The sequence below is a fragment of the Phocoena sinus genome, chromosome 8 (assembly GCF_008692025.1).
Source record: "Phocoena sinus isolate mPhoSin1 chromosome 8, mPhoSin1.pri, whole genome shotgun sequence".
Lineage (NCBI taxonomy): Eukaryota > Metazoa > Chordata > Mammalia > Artiodactyla > Phocoenidae > Phocoena > Phocoena sinus.
This window is the reverse complement of record NC_045770.1, coordinates 41,263,796-41,282,710: the sequence shown is the minus strand read 5'-3', so window position 1 is coordinate 41,282,710 and position 18,915 is coordinate 41,263,796. Positions and strand designations below refer to the sequence as shown.

General features: G+C 40.2%; 1 protein-coding gene across 8 annotated transcripts in view; it reads left to right on the top strand.

The window, feature by feature from the left end:
* The window catches only part of FAT3 (FAT atypical cadherin 3), a 708,211-nt gene that overhangs the window by 409,780 nt on the left and 279,516 nt on the right, over positions 1 to 18,915 (top strand). The window contains exon 5 of one of the 8 annotated variants that reach the window (XM_032640652.1): positions 824 to 1,139. The exons of the other annotated variants lie outside the window; for them this stretch is intronic. Coding sequence (XP_032496543.1) covers positions 824 to 843 — 20 coding nt within the window. The 3' untranslated portion in view covers positions 844 to 1,139. Of the gene's footprint in view, positions 1 to 823; positions 1,140 to 18,915 lie in introns of those variants that run through there. 8 annotated transcript variants of the gene reach the window in all.

The following is an 18,915-nucleotide window of genomic DNA, read 5'->3' as shown; positions in this document are numbered from 1 at the left end:
TCTTTTCAATTTATATTTTATTGAAGTGTAGCTGTTAATTTCTGCTGTAGAGCTAAGTTACTCGGTTATACAAATATATACATTCTTTTTTATATTCTTTTCCATTATGGTTTATCACAGGATATTGAATATAGTTCCCTATGCTATACAGTAGGACCTTGTTGTTTATCCATTCTATATGTAGTAGTTTGCATCTACCAACCCCAAACTCCCAATCCATCCCTCTTCCAAGCCCCCTCCCCCTTAGTAACCACAAGTCTGTTCTCTATGTCTGTGAGTCTGTTTCTGCTGCATAGATAGGTTCATTGGTGGATGGCTGCAGTTTTGATAGGTGAAGATAAAACCCTGAAAAGGCATCATAGGCAGAGGGAAGAGTATAAGCAAAGGCACATAGGTGGGTAGATGTGTGAGAAATAGTGATGTTTCCGTTAAGCGTGAATGTGTATTATGCAGGTGTTGGGGAGAAGAGACTGAGTAACAAAGCTAAAAAGTAGGATGGGGTCCTGGAGTAAACTTTACTTACCTACTGAAAGTATCTCCTATATTTAGAGTCACTGAAGTTCTTTAAATGAAAATCATAGCTTATTACCAAACTCAAGGATCACCTTCTTGGATTCTAAGGTAAGAGTTTCCTGCAGCTCATGTGGAGTATATAATAGGGTCTATATGTGCAACGTTTCTGTTTTGTTGGTCTTAATGTTTTTTTAGAATAACGTCTCTTGGCCTTCTTCGGTCAGGAAGACTTTGGAAGTCACCAGACTGGGTCATTCACAGTTGTTACTTCTTAACCTCTTCCCTTTTCCTCATTTGTGGTATTTTCTAGCTATTCTATTTAGGACTTAAGAAAACCAGAGGGACTTCCCTGGTGGTACAGTGGTTAAGAATCTGCCTGCCAATGCAGGGGGACACGGGTTCAAGCCCTGGTTCAGGAAGATCCCACATGATGTGGAGCAACTAAGCCTGTGCGTCACAACTACTGAGCCCATGTGCCACAACTGCTGAAGCTCACGTGCCTAGAGCCCATGCTCCGCAACAACAGGAGCCACCGCAATGAGAAGCCCGCACACCACGATGAAGAGTAGCCCCACGTGCCACAACTAGAGAAAGCCTGCACGCAGCAACGAAGACCCAATGCAGCCAAAATAAATAAGAAAGAAAGAAAGAATGAATAAATAAATTTAAAATCTAAAAAACAAGAAAACCAGAGTTAATTTTAAAACACCTTTGTTGAGGGTGAAATAATCAAGTTCGAAAGTAATTAAGCGTAAAAAATGAACTGTTTTAAAATAACGCAATTAAATTCTAAACCAACTTTAGATTGATTTAAAAAGCAACGAGAAGATAAAATGGTTCTAACTCCTCTTTTAATCACTGTTTTTCAGTATTCATTTTTAAAAATCCCATGAGCACATCACACACACACATATACACACATAAACACAATACTCATATTTAAGGACCCATCAACTCTCCTCTCTCATTAAACCTTTGGGGTTACTCTCCAAACCCCACCTTTCAGCCTCTACTTGGGAACTGGCCAAGGAAAATGAGGCAGCTGACTTCCTAAGAACTTCCTTCATCAATGTATCAGACAGCTTAACTGAGAAGCTAATAGTAATAAAATGAGTGATGAAATATGTGCCTTATTTGCTTATTTTTAAATTGTACAATTCGATCATTTTTAGTGCATTGACAGAGTTGTACACCCATCACCACAACCAATTTTAAAACATTTTCATCACCCCCAAATGAAAGCCTGTACCTATTGTCAGTCATTCCCTACCTCCCTCAAATCCTCCTAGATTCTGACAACCACAGATCTACTTTCTGTCTTTATACATTTGCCTACTCTGGACATTTCATATAAATAAAATCATATAATATATGGTTTTTTTATTAGTAGCTTTTTTCACTTAGCATAATGTTTCCAAGGATTATCTGTGTTGTAGCATGTATCAATTTTTCATTTTTTTATTGCAGAATAATATTGCATTGTATGGAATATTTTGTATGTCCATTCATCAGTTAATGGACATTTGGATTTTTTTACTTTTTGGTTATTATGAATAATCCATGTACAAGTTTTTATGTGAATATATATTGTCACTTCTTTTAGGAATATACATAGGAGTGGATGTGGTCATATGGTTACTTTATGTTTATCATTTTGAGTAACTGCTAGATTTTTTTCTAAAGGTGCTATGCCATTTTACATTCCTACAAGCAATATATGAGCAATTTCTTTACCTCCTCACCAACACTTGTCTTTATCTGTTTATTTTAATTCTAACCATTCTACTGAGTTTGAAGCAGTGTCTCATTGTGGTTTTCATTTGCCTTTCCCTATGGCTAATGATGTTAGCTATCTTTCCATGTGCTTATTGAGGATATTTCTTTCTTGAAGAAATGCCCATTTAGGTTCTTTGCCATTGTTTGTTGTTTTACTATTGAGTTGTAAGTGTTCTTTAGATATTCTGGATACAAGTTCTTTATCAGATAGATGATTTACAAATGTTTTCTCCTAATCAGTGGATTATCTTTTCACCTCCTTGATGATGGTCTTTGAACAACAAAAGTTTAAAAATTTTACAAACTCAAATTTATCTTTTTTTCTTTTGTCACATGTGCTTTTAATGTCATATCTAAGAAGGCTTTGCCTAAGCCAAGGTCATGAAGGCTTAATCCTGTATTTTCTTCCAAGAGTTACATAGTGTTAGCTCTTGCATTTAGGTCTATGATTCATTTTGAGTCTTTTTTTTTGGTGTGATGTGAGCAGAGATCCAGCTTTATTCATTTGCATGTAGATATTCAGTTGTCCCAGAAGGATCTGTTGTATAGACTAGTTTGTTCCTTTGAACTGTCTTGGAATCTTTATTGAAAATCAGTTGATCATAAGTGGAAGTGTTTATTTCTATACCCTCAATTGTAGTCCATAGAACTATACATTTATCTTAAGGCTAGTACCACACTGTTTGATTACTGTAGCTATATAGTAAGCTTTGAAATCAGCAAGACTGACTCATCCAAATTTTTCTTCTTTTTCAAGATTGTTTTGGCTATTCTGTCCCTTGCATTTCCATGTGAATTTTTATTATTAGCTTGTTAATTTCTTAAGAAAAAGCCAACTGAGATTTTGTGGGTATTCTGTGAACCTCTAGGTCAATTTGGCGAGTATTGCCATCTTAACTGTATTTAGTCTTGTGATCTATGAACAAGGGATATCTTTCCATTTATTCGTCTTAGTTTCCTTCAACAACACTGTAGTTTTCAGAGTACAAGTCATACATTTGTATGTATGACTTAATTATTTCTTATATTAATTTCCAAGGATTTCATTCTTTTTGATGCATTGGGCTCCTATAGAATTACTTTCTTAATTTCATTTTGGATTGTTCATTGTTAGTGCATATAAATTCAATTGATATTTTTGTGTATTCATCTTGTACCCTACAGCCTTGCTGAACTCATTAGCTCTAATGTTTCTTTTTGTATTTCTCGGGGTTTTCTATATACAAGATCATGTCATCTACAAATAGAGGTAGTTTTACTTCTTCTGTTACAAACTTGATGTCTGTTATTTCTTTTCCTTGGCTAATTGCCCTGGCTAGAGCCTTCACTACAAGTTGAATTGAAGTGGCTAAGAACATACATCCTTGTCTTATTCTTGAACTTAGAGAGAAAGCATCCATTCTTTCACCATTATGTATTATGTTAGCTGTGGGGATTTTTCAGATGTCTTTTATTCAATTGAGGAAGTCCCCTTATATTCCTAATTTATTTAGTGTTTTACTCATGAAAGGGGTGTTGGATTTGTCAAACACTTTTTCTGAATCTATTAGTATAGTCATGTGGTTTTTTGTTCTTTAGTCTATTGAAATAGAATATTATATTAATTATCAGATGTCAACCAAACTTCTATTTCTGGGATAAATCCCAGCTCAACATGTTGTATAATCCTTTTTAGACATTGCTTGATTCAGTTTGCTAATATTTTGTTGAGAATTTTTGCATATATATTTATAAGAAATATGGGTCTGTAGTTTTCTTATGATAGTTTTGGCATCAAGATAATGCTCTATAATGAGTTGGGAAGTGTTCCCTTCTGCATATTTTTTGGAAGAGTTTGTGAAGATTTGAAATTAATTCATGTTTAAATGTTTGGTAGAATTCACCAATGAGGGCCATCTGAAATTGGGCTTTTTATTTTGGGGAAGATTTTTATAATTATTATTATTAATTCAGTCTCTCTACTTATTATAGGTCTATGTATATATATATATATATATTTTTTTAAGACTCCTGGGTTTTATTTATTTATTTATTTTTAATTTTTTTTTTTTTGGCTGCATTGGGTCTTTGTTGCTGCATGTGGGCTTTCTCCAGTTGTGGCAAGTGGGGGCTACTCTTCGTTGCGATGCGTGGGCTTCTCATTCATTGCAGTGGCTTCTCTTGCTGTGGAGCATGGGCTCTAGGCCCACGGGCTTCAGTAGTTGTGGCACGCAGGCTCAGTAGCTGTGGCTTGCGAGCTCTAGAGCGCAGGCTCAGTAGTTGTGGCACACGGGCTTAGTTGCTCCATGGCACGTGAGATCGTCCTGGACCAGAGCTCGAACCCGTGTCCCCTGCATTGGCAGGTGGATTCTTAACCACTGCCCAGGGAAGCCCCAGGTCTATTTTTGTTATTTTGGTATTCCCACTATCTTCTTTATTCTTTCTTTCTTTCTACTTGCTTTAGGTTTACTTTTCTCTTCTTTGTCCAGCTCCTTAAAGTGGAAGTGTAGGTTATTGATTTGAAATTTTTATTCTTTTTAAATACAGTCATGCACAACTATAAATTTCCCTTTAAGCACTGATTTAGCTGCATCTCATAAGTTTTCGTATGTCATACTTTGGTTTCATTTATCTCAAAAGTATTTCTCGTTTCCCTTGTGATTTCTACATTGACTCCATGGGTTATTTAGAAGTGTGTTTAACTTCTACATACATGAGGAGTCCCACAACTTCCTTTTATTATTGGTTTCTAGTTTCATTTCATTGTGGTTAGAGAATGTATTTTGCATGATTCTAATCTTTTAAAATTTATTGAGTCTTGTACTATGGCCTATCCGCAATCTATCCTGTTCCATGTGTTCTTGAGAAAATGTAATTTGTTGCTGAGTGATATATAGATGTCTCTTTAGTCTAGTTAGTTTATAGTATTGTTCAAGTCTTCTGTTTCCTTGTCAATCTTTTGCCTAGTTGTTCTATGCAGTCTGTGCTTTGATACAGAAATCTCAATAGTATAAATTTTTTATTGACTTAAGCCCCATGTTTAATTTTTTCACCTTTCTCTTCAATAGCTTCCTGTAACAAAAATCTTAGCTTAGCTTTATTTTTTTTAACCAAATTTCAATCATACTATCTCCTCAGATAACGAGGGAAAATGTTAGTTGGTTTCTTTCTTTTATTTACTACACTCTCAACATTGCATTATTTTTTTAAATTCTTACAGTGCAGATTTTTAATTGAAGTTTGAGTCCATTGTGTTTATTTCCTTAAGAGACATTTTTATTTGATTTTTTTGTGCTGTTTTTTGTTCCCTCTGTCACTGCCTTAGTCTTTTTAGGCTGCTGTAACAAAATACCATAAACTTGATGGCTGAAACAACAACCATTTATTTCTTACAGTTCTAGAGGCTGGGAAGTCCAAGATCAAGGTGCTAACTGATCCAGTGTCTGGTGAGAGCTCTCTTCTTAGTTTGCAGACAGCCGTCCTCTCATTAGATCCTCACATTATGGGGAGCAGAAAGAGGAAGGAGAATTTTTTTATAAGCACACCAATCCCATCATGAGGGCTCCACCCTCACGACCTAATTGCCTCCCAAAGACCTCATCTCCAAATATCACATTAGCCATTAGGGTTTCAACATATGAATTTGGGAGGAATACAAACATGTAGTCCATAGAAAGTACCATCCTAAATCAAGGCTTGACCTTGAAAACTACTTCCTAATTTGACTACAAAATTTAGCTCTGCCTTTTATCCCGGAATATCTCTTCCCAGTCAACCAGGGAATGTATTTACATGTGCTCTAGGTTCATCGGGGAATCAAGAATATCCAAACAAATGGAGGTAGCAGAAGAATTCTTTGTCTTGTGGAAGAAGTTGGGAGAAAAGAAAAATTAGTTTTAAGATGAACTATTTCCCAATGGACTAAATCACCAGCGCTTCCTGCTTATCCTTAAGGTTTATATTTCATTCCCTAATCCTCCTCCTTGAAATGCTGAACCTCATTTAACCAGATCAGTTCTTTGGGGGAGATGGAGAGAATCACCCACAGACACTTGACAAAAGCTTCACTGTGTGACGTGGCTTGGTCCTCCACATCATTAATTTCTACAGCACATATAGCTCATGACCAACTTGTTTCCTTTACCATTAATGATCAGGATGGTTCTTCTACTTGTTCTTTCACTTTAAAGGCTTACCCTTGTAATCCACGCTGTTCTTTGAATGTTTGTGATTTTTAAAGTCTGTTCTTTGAATTGCTTGAGTTCACATAAGAATGACATGAAAGTTGTATGAGCCCATAACAAAAGCCATCCTGAATAAATATTCACAGTGTTGTTTCTTATGACTTGATCAGCAGTAACCCTCTATCAGAAACTCCTGGGATTCCTGTTTAAAAATCAGATTTTGGCATGGTACTCTGAGTAGAGGCCCAAGAATCTGCATTTTAGCAAACCACATAATTCTTATATATTCAAGTTTTAGATCCACACTTAGGGGCTTATTGTGTAGATACCCCATTGTAGGTACGAATTCTGCCCTCACCTTTGGCATCCAGCACCTTAAAATTTTTGTAGAATATAATTATGAAAGAGTTCCTGATATTGGTCCCTGTTATTAGTGCAGCTATTTTCTTACTATTATATATGTTATTTATTGATCCAAGACAGTATTCCCAATAATCCTTTGCCGAGCAATTCTTTGGAGGCAGTAGAGGAAGTACAACAGCAAATGTTTACACAAGCAAATAGAGAGATAGAGGGTGAGATCATTGTTGAGTGATTTTGATTGTGAATCCATCTTTGCTGCTTCCTCAGCCTTGACTTCTGGGGAGCATGCGAGGTTTTCCCTTGTGATAAGAAACAGACATGTTGTGTGTATTTATGTATCAACCTTCGAGCGGAAGCATCACACATCACAAGTCATGCGTGACCTGTTTTCATGAGGTTTTAGGAAGAAGAAGTGAAAAATCAACTGAAAAGAGGGGAAAGGAGGGCCTCTCAAGTGCAGGGTCATGTGGAGTTCTCCTCTGAGCCGTACTAGTTTCACAGTGAAGCCACAGAGGTTAATTAAAAGGAGTTTAAATCTTCTGCCTGAAATGATGCTCTGCTTCCCTGAGACTCTCTATAAGAAACTTGACTGCAAAAGCAGCCTCATGTCTGCCTCTGCTGTGTGAACAAGCTTCCTCTTAAAGAATTATGGCTGTGTTCCTGGGTGGTTCCATGAGGATATATCAGTCACTGACTGAGAGTTCCCCCAGGGTGGCCTCCCAGCAAGTTTGGATTCAAGACACCTCCTGTAACGAGGCTGACCCCAGGGATGTCTTTGAGTGCCTTTCACTGTCTGCTCTTGAAAGCCTTAGTGTTCAGCCCTGACATCATCTTAGAAACTTAGAAAAGAACGTGAACACAAGCCATTTCTGTCATGTCTACCCCACATCGTTCCATGTAGCAGCTTAATTGAATATTGCAGAGAAGGAGGTATGCCTCCCCCGATGATCAGTGAGCTTACAATGATCGTTGAACTTACACAGAACACAGGGACCTTGCTGTTCACTTTAGTATTTCTGATCTTTCCCATGCCACCTGCCCTCCTTACTCCCACCCCTTTCAGTCCCTTACTTAACGTGCAACATATACAGCAGTACTCACCGTGCATATGTGTTTGTTAGAATTGCACTGAATTGACTTAAATCAGATTGGTATTAATTACTCGTAAATCAGATGGATGAGCAGAGTATACGTGAACTTGTGTTTTTGGTTATGTGCACCAAAAAGAGATTGGGAATATGCTTTATCAATGTTGTATGAGGGCAAGATAATCTATCACTTGCTCACTGCTGTATAAAGGATACTATCAATAAATTGCGGGGGGGAGAGGAAAGATACTGTGATGTTTTCTTAAATTGTAGCATTTAGAGTGTTATAGAATTAGTATCACCTGCTTTTAAATATTAAAACTTTTATCCCATGCAACAGATGTGTATGAAGTTCTTAATACGTGTCCAGCACTAGGCTAGATACAAAACAAACAAGGATACAAGGGCACACAAGGCATAGCCTCTGCTCCCAAGTTGTTCACAGGCCAGATGCTATTAATGCACAATGTGGCAAGACTTTTGATAGTGCCATGCACAGGAACTATGGAAGAAGTTCAGGAAAGGAGCTAAGCCTACCTGGGATGAGAGAAGGCTTCCCCGAGAAGCCCCCAGAAGTGATAACACCTGGCTGTGGTAGGACAGTATTTTGCCAGGTAAAGAGCAAGGGGAAGGATGTTCCCTGCAGAGAGAATAACATCAACAAACACATGTAGATGGGTGAGCCTGTCAGGTGTGGGAAACCAGGTAAGGCTGGAAGCATGATTTTGAGGGAGGGAAAATTAACAAGATAAAAGTCTAGGAGAAGCTGGCTGGGTCAGATCCTGAAGGGTCTGGCATGTATAGGCTAAGCATACTTTCTCTACCCTGATGCCAAGAGGTATGTGGTGAAGATTTAGAAACAGATTTGCAATGTAGAAAGACCACCTTGGCAACAGTGGGAATTGGAGGATGATGAGATCTGAGGCCAGCCAACCAGCTGGAAGCCTCTGGTGGGGACCCACGTGAAAGACGATGGTGGTCTGAACTAAAGCCTAACAACGGGTGGAGAAAAGTGAATGGATTCTGAAAATATTAGGTAGGTAGAAGTAGTGGGACCAAACACTGCTTGGCTATAGGTCCAGAGAGAGAAACAGAGGAAATGTCAATGTCTGGCTTGGTGGGAGTTTTCCTTTGCTAGGGCTGCTGTTAAAAGTACCACAAACTGGATGACTTAAACAGAAACTTATTTTCTAGGAGTTCTGGAGGCTAGAAGTCTGAAATCAAGGAGACAGCAGAGCTGTTAGGGCAGAATCTGTTCAGAGCCTCTCTCCTTGGCTTGCAGATGGCTATCTTCTACCTTCGTTTATTCACATCATTGTTCCTCTATGTGTGTCTGTCCCTGTATCCAAATTTCACCCCCATCTTTTAAGGACACCAGTCTTACTGGGTTAGGGCTCACTCTAATGACCTTGTTTTAACTTGATAACCTCTGCAAAGACCCTCTCTTCAAGTCAGATCACATTCTAAGGTACTGAGGGGGTAGAAATCCAACATATCTTTTTTGGGGGAATACAACTCAACCTGTAACAGTGGGTGTGGAGCCAGTCACCAAGAGCAAAAGAGAAGGAGATTTGTTAGATGCAGGGGTAGGAGAATGAGACTGGTTTCATGCCATGCTGCCCGTGCCATGTTTTGCTTATATATATTATAGTATTATGGTCACATAAGCTGCTTGCTTTTGTGACTTTCGTTTTATGCCTATGCAGCACCTTTGTTTCTGTGTTCATCTTACTTTACTGGTTTAGTCCCCTGACAGTGCCTAAAGGAGTGGCCCTGTGGAGAAACCATGAGCTGTCCAGCTTATTCAAGGGCTGTCAGATTCTATGGCATTGAAGACATTCTTCTCGGATGACATTAATCCGTGCTTCAACTCCCTCCTCCTCAAGATAGCGGCTGTCATCCCCGGCAATGACACCTGAGGCCAGCAAAAAAGCCTCTCTAAGCTCTCCACAATCATATTGTCAGCTGGAGCCCCCAACAAAACTCAGACGGATAGCCCAGAGAGCAAAGATGTCAAATTTAGCAGTTAAATATACTCAGACACCATACTGACTCTTTATTTTCCCCCAAGTTGTCATTGGCTATGGTCATTTCATGCTCTGTGGCGTGAGGTAGGGTGAGTACATTGTCAGCCTGTAAGTCAGTAAACCAAGTATCTGTCCTTCACTTTTTTTTTTTTTTTTTTTTAAAGCAGATTAGTCAGTCTTGCCCAAATCCTGAGACATACGTAGCTAACCCCAGGCCTGAGATTCCACACCTTTGTCGCTTTTGAAACATTGGGTCCTGCTGAAGGCGGAGATAAATTGTGACCCAGAGAGGAGAATCACATCGGGCAGTGGGACTTCCTGGATTTAATTAAAGTACTGACATTGATGAGTATTGTAAGTGACTTGCTAAATCGCCTGACAAAATCATTTCCACAGATAACTCCTTGTTTTCAGAAAAATACAAGAAAGTAGCCAGAGCTTTGAAGTGAACCAAACGAATGACATCCTAATGGAGGATTAGCTGGAAGAGGCCTGAGGTTTGGAAAATGACCAAGTGTTACTCTGGAAAGCTCCTTTTATTATAGCCCCTGGAGCAGCCCCAAAGTCTGACTTTGGATTTATGCAAGGTTCTTTTTCGCCCCAACTGAAGAAAGACACTGGTATTGTATTTGCCTAAATTATTCTTACTGAAAGGTCCTTTTAAAGAAAGACAATTGAGATAATAGTTTCAAAAGTTAAGAATTCATTCGGTAACCTGATTTAATTCCCCTGATTTAATCAGGGAATTTGGAGAAATAACATGCTAGGTCTTTTTAGGTTAGAGAGTTACAGAAAAAGAATTTATTTGCATCATTTTGTTGGCTAAGCAGAAAGATATTTTAGATCAAGGAAAAGGGAGTTTGACATTGTCATGGCACATCCAATTTTGGGGGTTCTTCCAAACATGAACCTGATGCTTTCCTTAATTTCATTTAAGGAAATGAAATTAAGCAGATGACTCAGTGGCTTCTGTTTCTGACACTTGCTTGGGTCCTTTTGGGGCCAAATATTATATCCCAGAAGACTCTCAAGTTTCTCATACATGCCAGCTCCAGAATGAATGAGGAGTAGTTCTAGAACTTTGTCTTGATGGAAAAGTGACGTGAGCTCTCACAAGGAACTGTGGTGATCGTGAAGAGGTTTGAATTTTCTCCCCAACCCAACAAAGAGTTAAGGAGAGTATGGAGTAAATGGGATGGTTGTCACAGGGCTGTCAAGGCAGATATCCTTCGCTTCATTGGTTCTGCCAGCTATTAATGCTTATTTTACTTCTCATAAACTATGCATGGTACTTGTTCTGATATGGAGGGAACCCAATCACTAAGGCTCTTCATCCCAGTAAGAGCCATTTGATATAACTACACTTTTAACTCACCCAGGGACATACAGTTAAGAAAAAAATGAGTGAACCTTACTAATGAAGCTGCAACATTGTTGAAATAGACATAGACTTCCTCTCCCTGTGAATTTTAATCAGCCTGCAAATCCCCATTTATTAGTGATGGGTAATCTAGATGTCTTACTTTTTAAAGGTCTTCAAAGGAATTTGAATGTTGTGAAAGCATGGGGTCTTCTTTGATATGCATGTAACTCATGTTAACATTAATCAATGTTCCTGCAGATTAATGAAAGAGACCTCTTTATATAAAGGTTAGCAAGGAGGACAGAGGCAACATTTCAGTGGCCCTCTATGAACAAATAAGGTCGATGGCTTGATTCATAGGTGAAGGTTCTATTACATCAGAGAAGAGAAATACAACCTAAAGATGTACAACTTTGTGATGCACTGGGGAGGGATGGAAAAAGGCAGCCAGGTCCTCTGAAAGTCTCCTTTAAAGCAGTTAACAGAGTGAAAGGGAGTCCTTTGTGAAATAAGTCCCCAGGGTTTAAAGTTTTATGATATAAAATGTCTCCTCAATCTCCAGGAATTTATAGTTAGCAGAGACAAAGCAAGAGAAAGGAAGAGGGGATAGAGAAGCCCAGTTAGGAAAATAATTTACTAACAGTAAATAACAAGAATTAGGCCATAGGAATGTGGGTTGGGGAGAAGCTGGGGTTCGAGAGCCAGGCAATACTGTGACTCAAGTCTCACTTCTATGGAAGGAATTTACTCTCTTTGGACTTTGGTTTCCTGAGCAATAAAAAAAGATAACTTGGACAGGCTCTCTTGAAGTCTCCCTTTTCTCTAACAGTGGATGATTATAACGTAGAGAGCAAAATGTGCACGCTGTTGATAAATAGGTTGACGGCATTATAAGGATGAGTTGACACTAATCATGAAAGGATTACAGGAAAAAGTACGGTGTGAACAGCTTTGTAAGTAAGCAGCCTGGGCAGGGAGGCTGCTGAGCCCAGAGAGCAGAGTCAGGGGCTTTGGAGTCAGGAAACAGGTCTGAGTCATAGCGAGACACCTACCGTGTGTCCTGGAAAATGTTTGCTCCCGCTTCTCATGTGACACCCGGGACGATACAGTCTTCTTCATCTGGTCACTGAATGGGATAGCTCAGATACTGATGCCCAGGGTGTAGCAGGTGACTGCACATAGTGGGCCATTAGCAATCTCATCTTTACTTCTGAGTAATGAATATGTGCAGTGTCGTTAGCAGTTGAGCAAATTATTCCCTAAAACTGTTTTAAAAACTCTCAGGGGCTTCCCTGGTGGCGCAGTGGTTGAGAGTCCGCCTGCCGATGCAGGGGACACGGGTTCGTGCTCCAGTCCGGGAGGATCCCACATGCCGCGGAGTGGCTGGGCCCGTGAGCCATGGCCACTGAGCCTGCGCATCCGGAGCCTGTGCTCCGCAACGGGAGAGGCCACAACAGTGAGAGGCCCGCGTACCACAAAAAAACCCCAAAAAACCTCTTAGAATGTACATTTTATCATCCGTTCACGAGGGAGTTTGCTGTTTCAAAGGAGCCTATCTTGACTCTCTTCATAACGGGATTTTTATAATGCTCGTTACCTACTCATAATTTATCTGGCTTCTTAAGTTAGGCCTCTGTTCTTTGGTGGTGTCTTAAAGCGGGAGGAAACCTGAACTGATGATATCTTGCTCCATTCCCATTCGCCCTCTTTTGTGAGCAGCTGTGATGATATGTGATGACCGACCTCAAGAAAAATGCCTCTCTGCCCTCCATCTCTTGAAGCATTAAACTAGGGGAAGCTTTTCTTCCAGCGATTATTCTCATAGGTTGAATGGTCTTTAAATTGCAATTGACAGAGTGCTTAGCGAAATGCTATATTTAGGAACCATTGTGTACCTATGTCTATTATCTGTTTCCTTTTCTCTTCCACGAGGTGGTGTTTCCATGGAAAAAGCACATTTGTTGCTTAGGAGATCGCCCACTCCTGTCTTCTTGCATATCTTTCCTATTTAGTCCCAGACAGGTTTGTAATATCATTCACAGTTGCTGTGGAGACTATTATGATGTCATGTGTGTGGAGCTATTATTTAAAGTGGTGACTTAGCAGCCTGATCTCCTGAAACAAGAAGGGCCCATGCACACGCCCGCGGGCACACACACACACACACACACACACACAAACACACTGCACTGCAGGAATTCTTGAAATCATCCTATCACAGACTTTTTGAAGGAAAAACTGCATCAAATTTTCTTTTCATAATTTAGTCGAACTTCTATTCTGCTCTCAAACAGCCTGGCTTCTTGGACATTCAGGATTAAAATAGCGACAAGAGAAAGAAGGATCTTTTCTTGCATAAGATGCTATGTAAAACTGTAGCACTCGCTAGCAGAGCCAATTAATGTGTAGCATGCACCTAGATCATCTCCTACAAGCTGATCATTCTTTATTAATCAGTGTAACTGGAAATGAATCAAGGTATAGTAGCAGGGAGAGAATTCAATGACTCATAACTATGCTAGACATTTCATTCTGCTAAAGGGAAAATGAAGAGAGAGGACTGACATTTCGTTGCGTTCTTCCTATGTGATAAGCAGTTAACATCACCAGGATCTTCTTTCTGCCTCTTCTCTCCTGACCTCTCACTTGTCTCCCCCAACACCAACCTTTAAGTATGTTCAAGTCTCTCCTGTCTTGATTCCTCCTTCCCCCTCCCATCTAAATCAGACTCCCACCCGTCTCTCTCATTCTATTTTGTGCCAAGTGTTTTGAAAGAATAGTCTACTGTTCCCAACCAACCTGTATATCAGAATCACAAGGGGAGCCTGATAAAATACAGATTCCTAGGTTCCTCTTGATTCAGAAGAGATTTGATTCAGAAGATTCAGAGTGTGGCTCAGAGATCTGTTTCTAGCATGCTCCCTGGGTGACCCTGTCAAGTATTGGGACACTAATCTATACTTGTTGCCTCTTATTTCCTCTCTTCCTGCCCACTCACCGGCCCTCCTCCATCTGACTTTCATCCTTCTCATGCCAGTGAAAGTGCTCTTGCCAGGGTCACTGCGGTTCTTCCTAACTGCTGGGTGCAGCGGCACATTGGCCCTGTTGTTGAGCCCTGGACATTGTGGGTCACACCCATTTTGGAACTCTCTCCCCACTTGGCACCTGTGACACTGTGCTCTCCCGAGCATCCCTCCTGCCCCTTTGAAGGTTCCTTCTTGGTATCCTTTGTGGATTCTAATTTCTCATCCTTATCCTCAGCTGTTGGTTTACCCCAGGATACCATGCTCAACCTTCTAATCATATTTCCCTACGAGACACTGAGCAATTTCATCCCCTCTTATGGTTTAACTACCTCAGATATGTTGATGACACCCAAATGTCCCTACAACGCTGACCATCTCTTAATTAAGCTTCAGATTCTCATGAAAATCTCCGTGTGCCGGACGCATGTGCCCAGATACCCTGTAAGCGCCTTAGGCTCAGCTTGTCCAAAACTTGTCTTCCTCCCTAAATTATCCACAGCCTGTTTTCTCCCCGGAGAGATCCCACTCTCAATGAAGCCAAAACTTGAAGTCATCTTCGTCTAATTTTTCTTACCCTTAACATTAAACATTGCCAAATCCTTCCAGTTTTTCTCTTGAATATTCCTTGATTGTATTTTCTCCTCTCCCAGCTTCAGGCCTTTATTACCCTTTGTGACAGACTTTGAACAGTTCTGCCAGGTATCAAGCAGTAATTCATGCTCTCACCACCCCTGTTGGATGGTTAGAGCCGTGAAGTTAGAAAATATGGCTGCTTCATGCTATATTCTCAGCATCTAGCTGAATGTCTGGCAGGTGATCGATAGAATTAGATAAATGAAAGCGTGAGCCATCCAGCACACAGCTTCTTTGGGAATCCTTACTTACAGATCAAACACACAAAGCGATGAGCTTTCAGGGCTAGCATGTTTAAAACCCGAATTGCCAGCCACCAGATTGTTATTGGTATTAAGTCGAGAATTTTTCAATTTATTTCCCTCCTTCAGGTCCCCAGCACCAAATTAGGTCAGCTGGAATCTTTCCCTCACACTGCAAGAGCCAGCTATTTTGTTTAAAACTGACCTTTCTCTAGTTTCATTGCTATGAATCACAACTTGACAATGAGTTACTCACCCTTGTATCTTCTCTCCAGACCTACTCCAATTAGCAGGGAATTACAGGCATGGTCAGTGTGGCTTGGGTCTTCTCTGTCACCGAGGATCACTATGGCAGTCTCCTCACTGAGTCTCTGATTTCCCTGTTGGATCTGTAACAAAATATCATTGAAAAATTAAAACCTGTCATTCTTTTTTTTTTTTAACATCTTTATTGGGGTATAATTGCTTTACAATGGTGTGTTAGTTTCTACTTTATAACAAAGTGAATCAGTTATACATATACATATGTTCCCATATCTCTTCCCTCTTGCGTCTCCCCCCTCCCACCCCTCCAGGCGGTCACAAAGCACCGGGCTGATATCCCTGTGCCATGCGGCTGCTTCCCACTAGCTATCTACCTTACATTTGTTAGTGTGTATATGTCCATGACTCTCTCTCTCCCTGTCACAGCTCACCCTTCCCCCTCCCCATATCCTCAAGTCCGTTCTCCAGTAGGTCTGTGTCTTTATTCCTGTCTTACCCCTAGGTTCTTCATGACATTTTTTTTTCTTCTTAAATTCCATGTATATGTGTTAGCATACGGTATTTGTCTTTTTCTTTCTGACTTACTTCACTCTGTGTGACAGACTCTAGGTCTATCCACCTCATTACAAATAGCTCCATTTCGTTTTTTTTTTTTTGGCTGAGTAATATTCCTTTGTACATATGTGCCACATCTTCTTTATCCATTCATCCTATGATGGGCACTTAGGTTGTTTCCATCTCCGGGCTATTGTAAATAGAGCTGCAATGAACATTTTGGTACATGACTCTTTTTGAATTTTGGTTTTCTCAGGGTATATGCCCAGTAGTGGGATTGCTGGGTCATATGGTAGTTCTATTTGTATTTTTTTAAGGAACCTCCATACTGTTCTCCAAAAACCTGTCATTCTTTTCCCCTGGGGACAGGCAGAAAGCATAGCTCAGGGCAGCAAGCCCTTGTCCAATCAGATGATGACTTGGGAGAAATGAAAGTTCCATCTTTTCCTTTGATTATTATGGAAGCTTCCTTCTGACCCTACGCCTCCCTCTGTAAGACCTGCTGGGTTTTCTGGCCCTTTGCATGATAGCTGCGTTTGTAGTTTATTGGAGGAAATATGTCAACTTAAATAAGTGGTTATTAGTGTAGCCATGGGTGATAGTTGACATTTGAGAGCCCATGTTTCCAGTTACTGCTTTTAGGGTTATATCTGCAGTATTTTTCTTGGCTTCAGCCACTCTTTATGGAAAACCATCCACATAGAATACCTATGAAGACTTGTAGGCTCATTTGCTGCATAACCTGCCATATAGTAAATATAGCCATTCTAGCAAGACCTTGACTATCCATGCTAATGAGGACAAGGCATGGTATGGATAATTTAAATCTACAGATAATATAAGAATCTTGAGTCACTCTGTATTATCTGTCTTCTCCTGCTGTCAAACCGGCAGTCATTCGAATTTCACATTTTTTTCCTTCCCAGTTTGCTTTCATGAAAGGCGCTAATGAGAGGCAAAATGGCCAAGAGGTAGGCAGGTAAGTGGGGAAGGAGCTGTAGCTCGGGGATGAGCTGAGGCAACAGCTGGATAATCAGCTCCTGCAAAATGGTTTCAAAAAGCATTATTCGACTCGTCTGGACTGCTCCTGAAGCCGAGGCAGTCATTTCTCTTCTGCAGACGTTAACCGAGGCCTCCTTAGGGCCAGCTTCTGTTCAAGGGGCTGCAAAAATGTCAAGAAGGTAAACAAGACATGGTTGTACACAAATTCCTCTAATAGAACACAGCCCCAATCTGTGTCATCAGGGAAATTCCACGTGCTCCAGGGTCAGAGGCGGGAGACAGAGAAGCATTGACACGGTTTCACCTTCTGGCCTGTAAATTTATCCTTCCAAATTTCACTGTGGATGTGTAATCAGGGGTTAATTTCTATTCTGGGTGTAAGGTCAGAAAGGAAGTGCCTATCTTCATTTCTTGGGTCTTTGGAGAAACATAGGTTTTAGACCACGTGGGCACAGGGGGCTGGGAAGTAGGTACAGTTATTTTCACTGCCTCCGAAAAAGTGTCTCGTATTTGAGGGGACATTGCCACCTATGGTTATTTTCTACATGCTTTTCCTTATTTTGTACCTGCTACCTTTACTTATATTAATTCACTGAAATGTTGGTAGTATAATTGACTATATTTATTTGATAAATTAATTGTGCATTCCTGGTTATTTTCCTTCATTCTCTCATACTTTATGACACATTGGGGGGTTGACTAAATATAACCAACTCTGTGCATAAGTAGGTTCACAAACATAAGACGCTTCTCACTCACAAGAGGACTACAGTTGAAGGGGTTTTAATCCCTCGTGGGTCAATAGCTTTTAATATCAAAGAGGGAGCTTTCCCAGGTTTGATGTAAGCGAGTCCTGGCTCCACGGAGCCTCAGAGAGCCATTTCTTGTCTGTTGGGTGTTCCTAGAGAACAGTGGATTTGATGGTTACATTTTCCAGACCAAAATAAGCCAAATAGGATGTCAGAGAGTAACTTTAAGAGCCTTGTTTGTTGCCAGCGTCCTAAAAATCAGGATAATGGCCCTGTGAACTCTACAATGTCGACGGTTGAGTAGGGACTCAGCATAGTCCAACAGACTTCTGAATAATTCCACGGTGTGTTTTTCATTCTCTGTCCTCAAATTCAGGGGACTGACTTGGTTTCGGAAAGGAGAACAAAAGGTTCAAGCCTAAGAGTGAAAGATAATGAGCTCCCATTTTTAAACAATAGATTGGTCAGCAAAGCATGTTCTATCGGGCCCTTATTCATCTTGCTATTTATTCGTCTTGGAGGTTAAGGACGGAAGGCAGTAGATCACTTGATAAATCTGAGTCTGATCACTGTTGATCTCCATTCCAATGGTGTTCTTCAAGAGAGACCTTCAATAGATGAGGTTAAAGATACAGGAAAATTGAATGTGTCAGGGTTCAGTTGGGTTCCTCATCTGCCTGTAGGTGTCACTATTTTTACTCCAGGAAGGAAAGATTTATTTGTCCTTACCTGTATGTACTTTGTGCTGTGCTAGTAAGTGCTGTGGATATAGGCATTAAATGAACTGTTTCTTCTCTCAGGGGGCTTGGACTAAAGCAGAGATGGGTACAGGAGCATAATATAATGATCGTGGTATAACATAACTTTTCATTCCTTATGCCAAGGAATTGAGGCCCTCTGTCCTCTACTTGATAGAATATTGTGTTATAAACAGTCTTCTTCTTGACCATGGCAGCCCTTCACAGGCCAGGACAGATTTGGGAATGCAGAGATTCCAACAGTAAAGTCTGAAATGGATAGCATTTCACACAACAGAACTCTTTGTTTCTGATCTGCCACTACTTCTTCCTGCCATTTTAGACCCCTGTTTCTTTCTTTTTTTGCTTTTTATTGAAGTATAGTTGTTTTACAAGATTGTGTTAGTTTCTGGT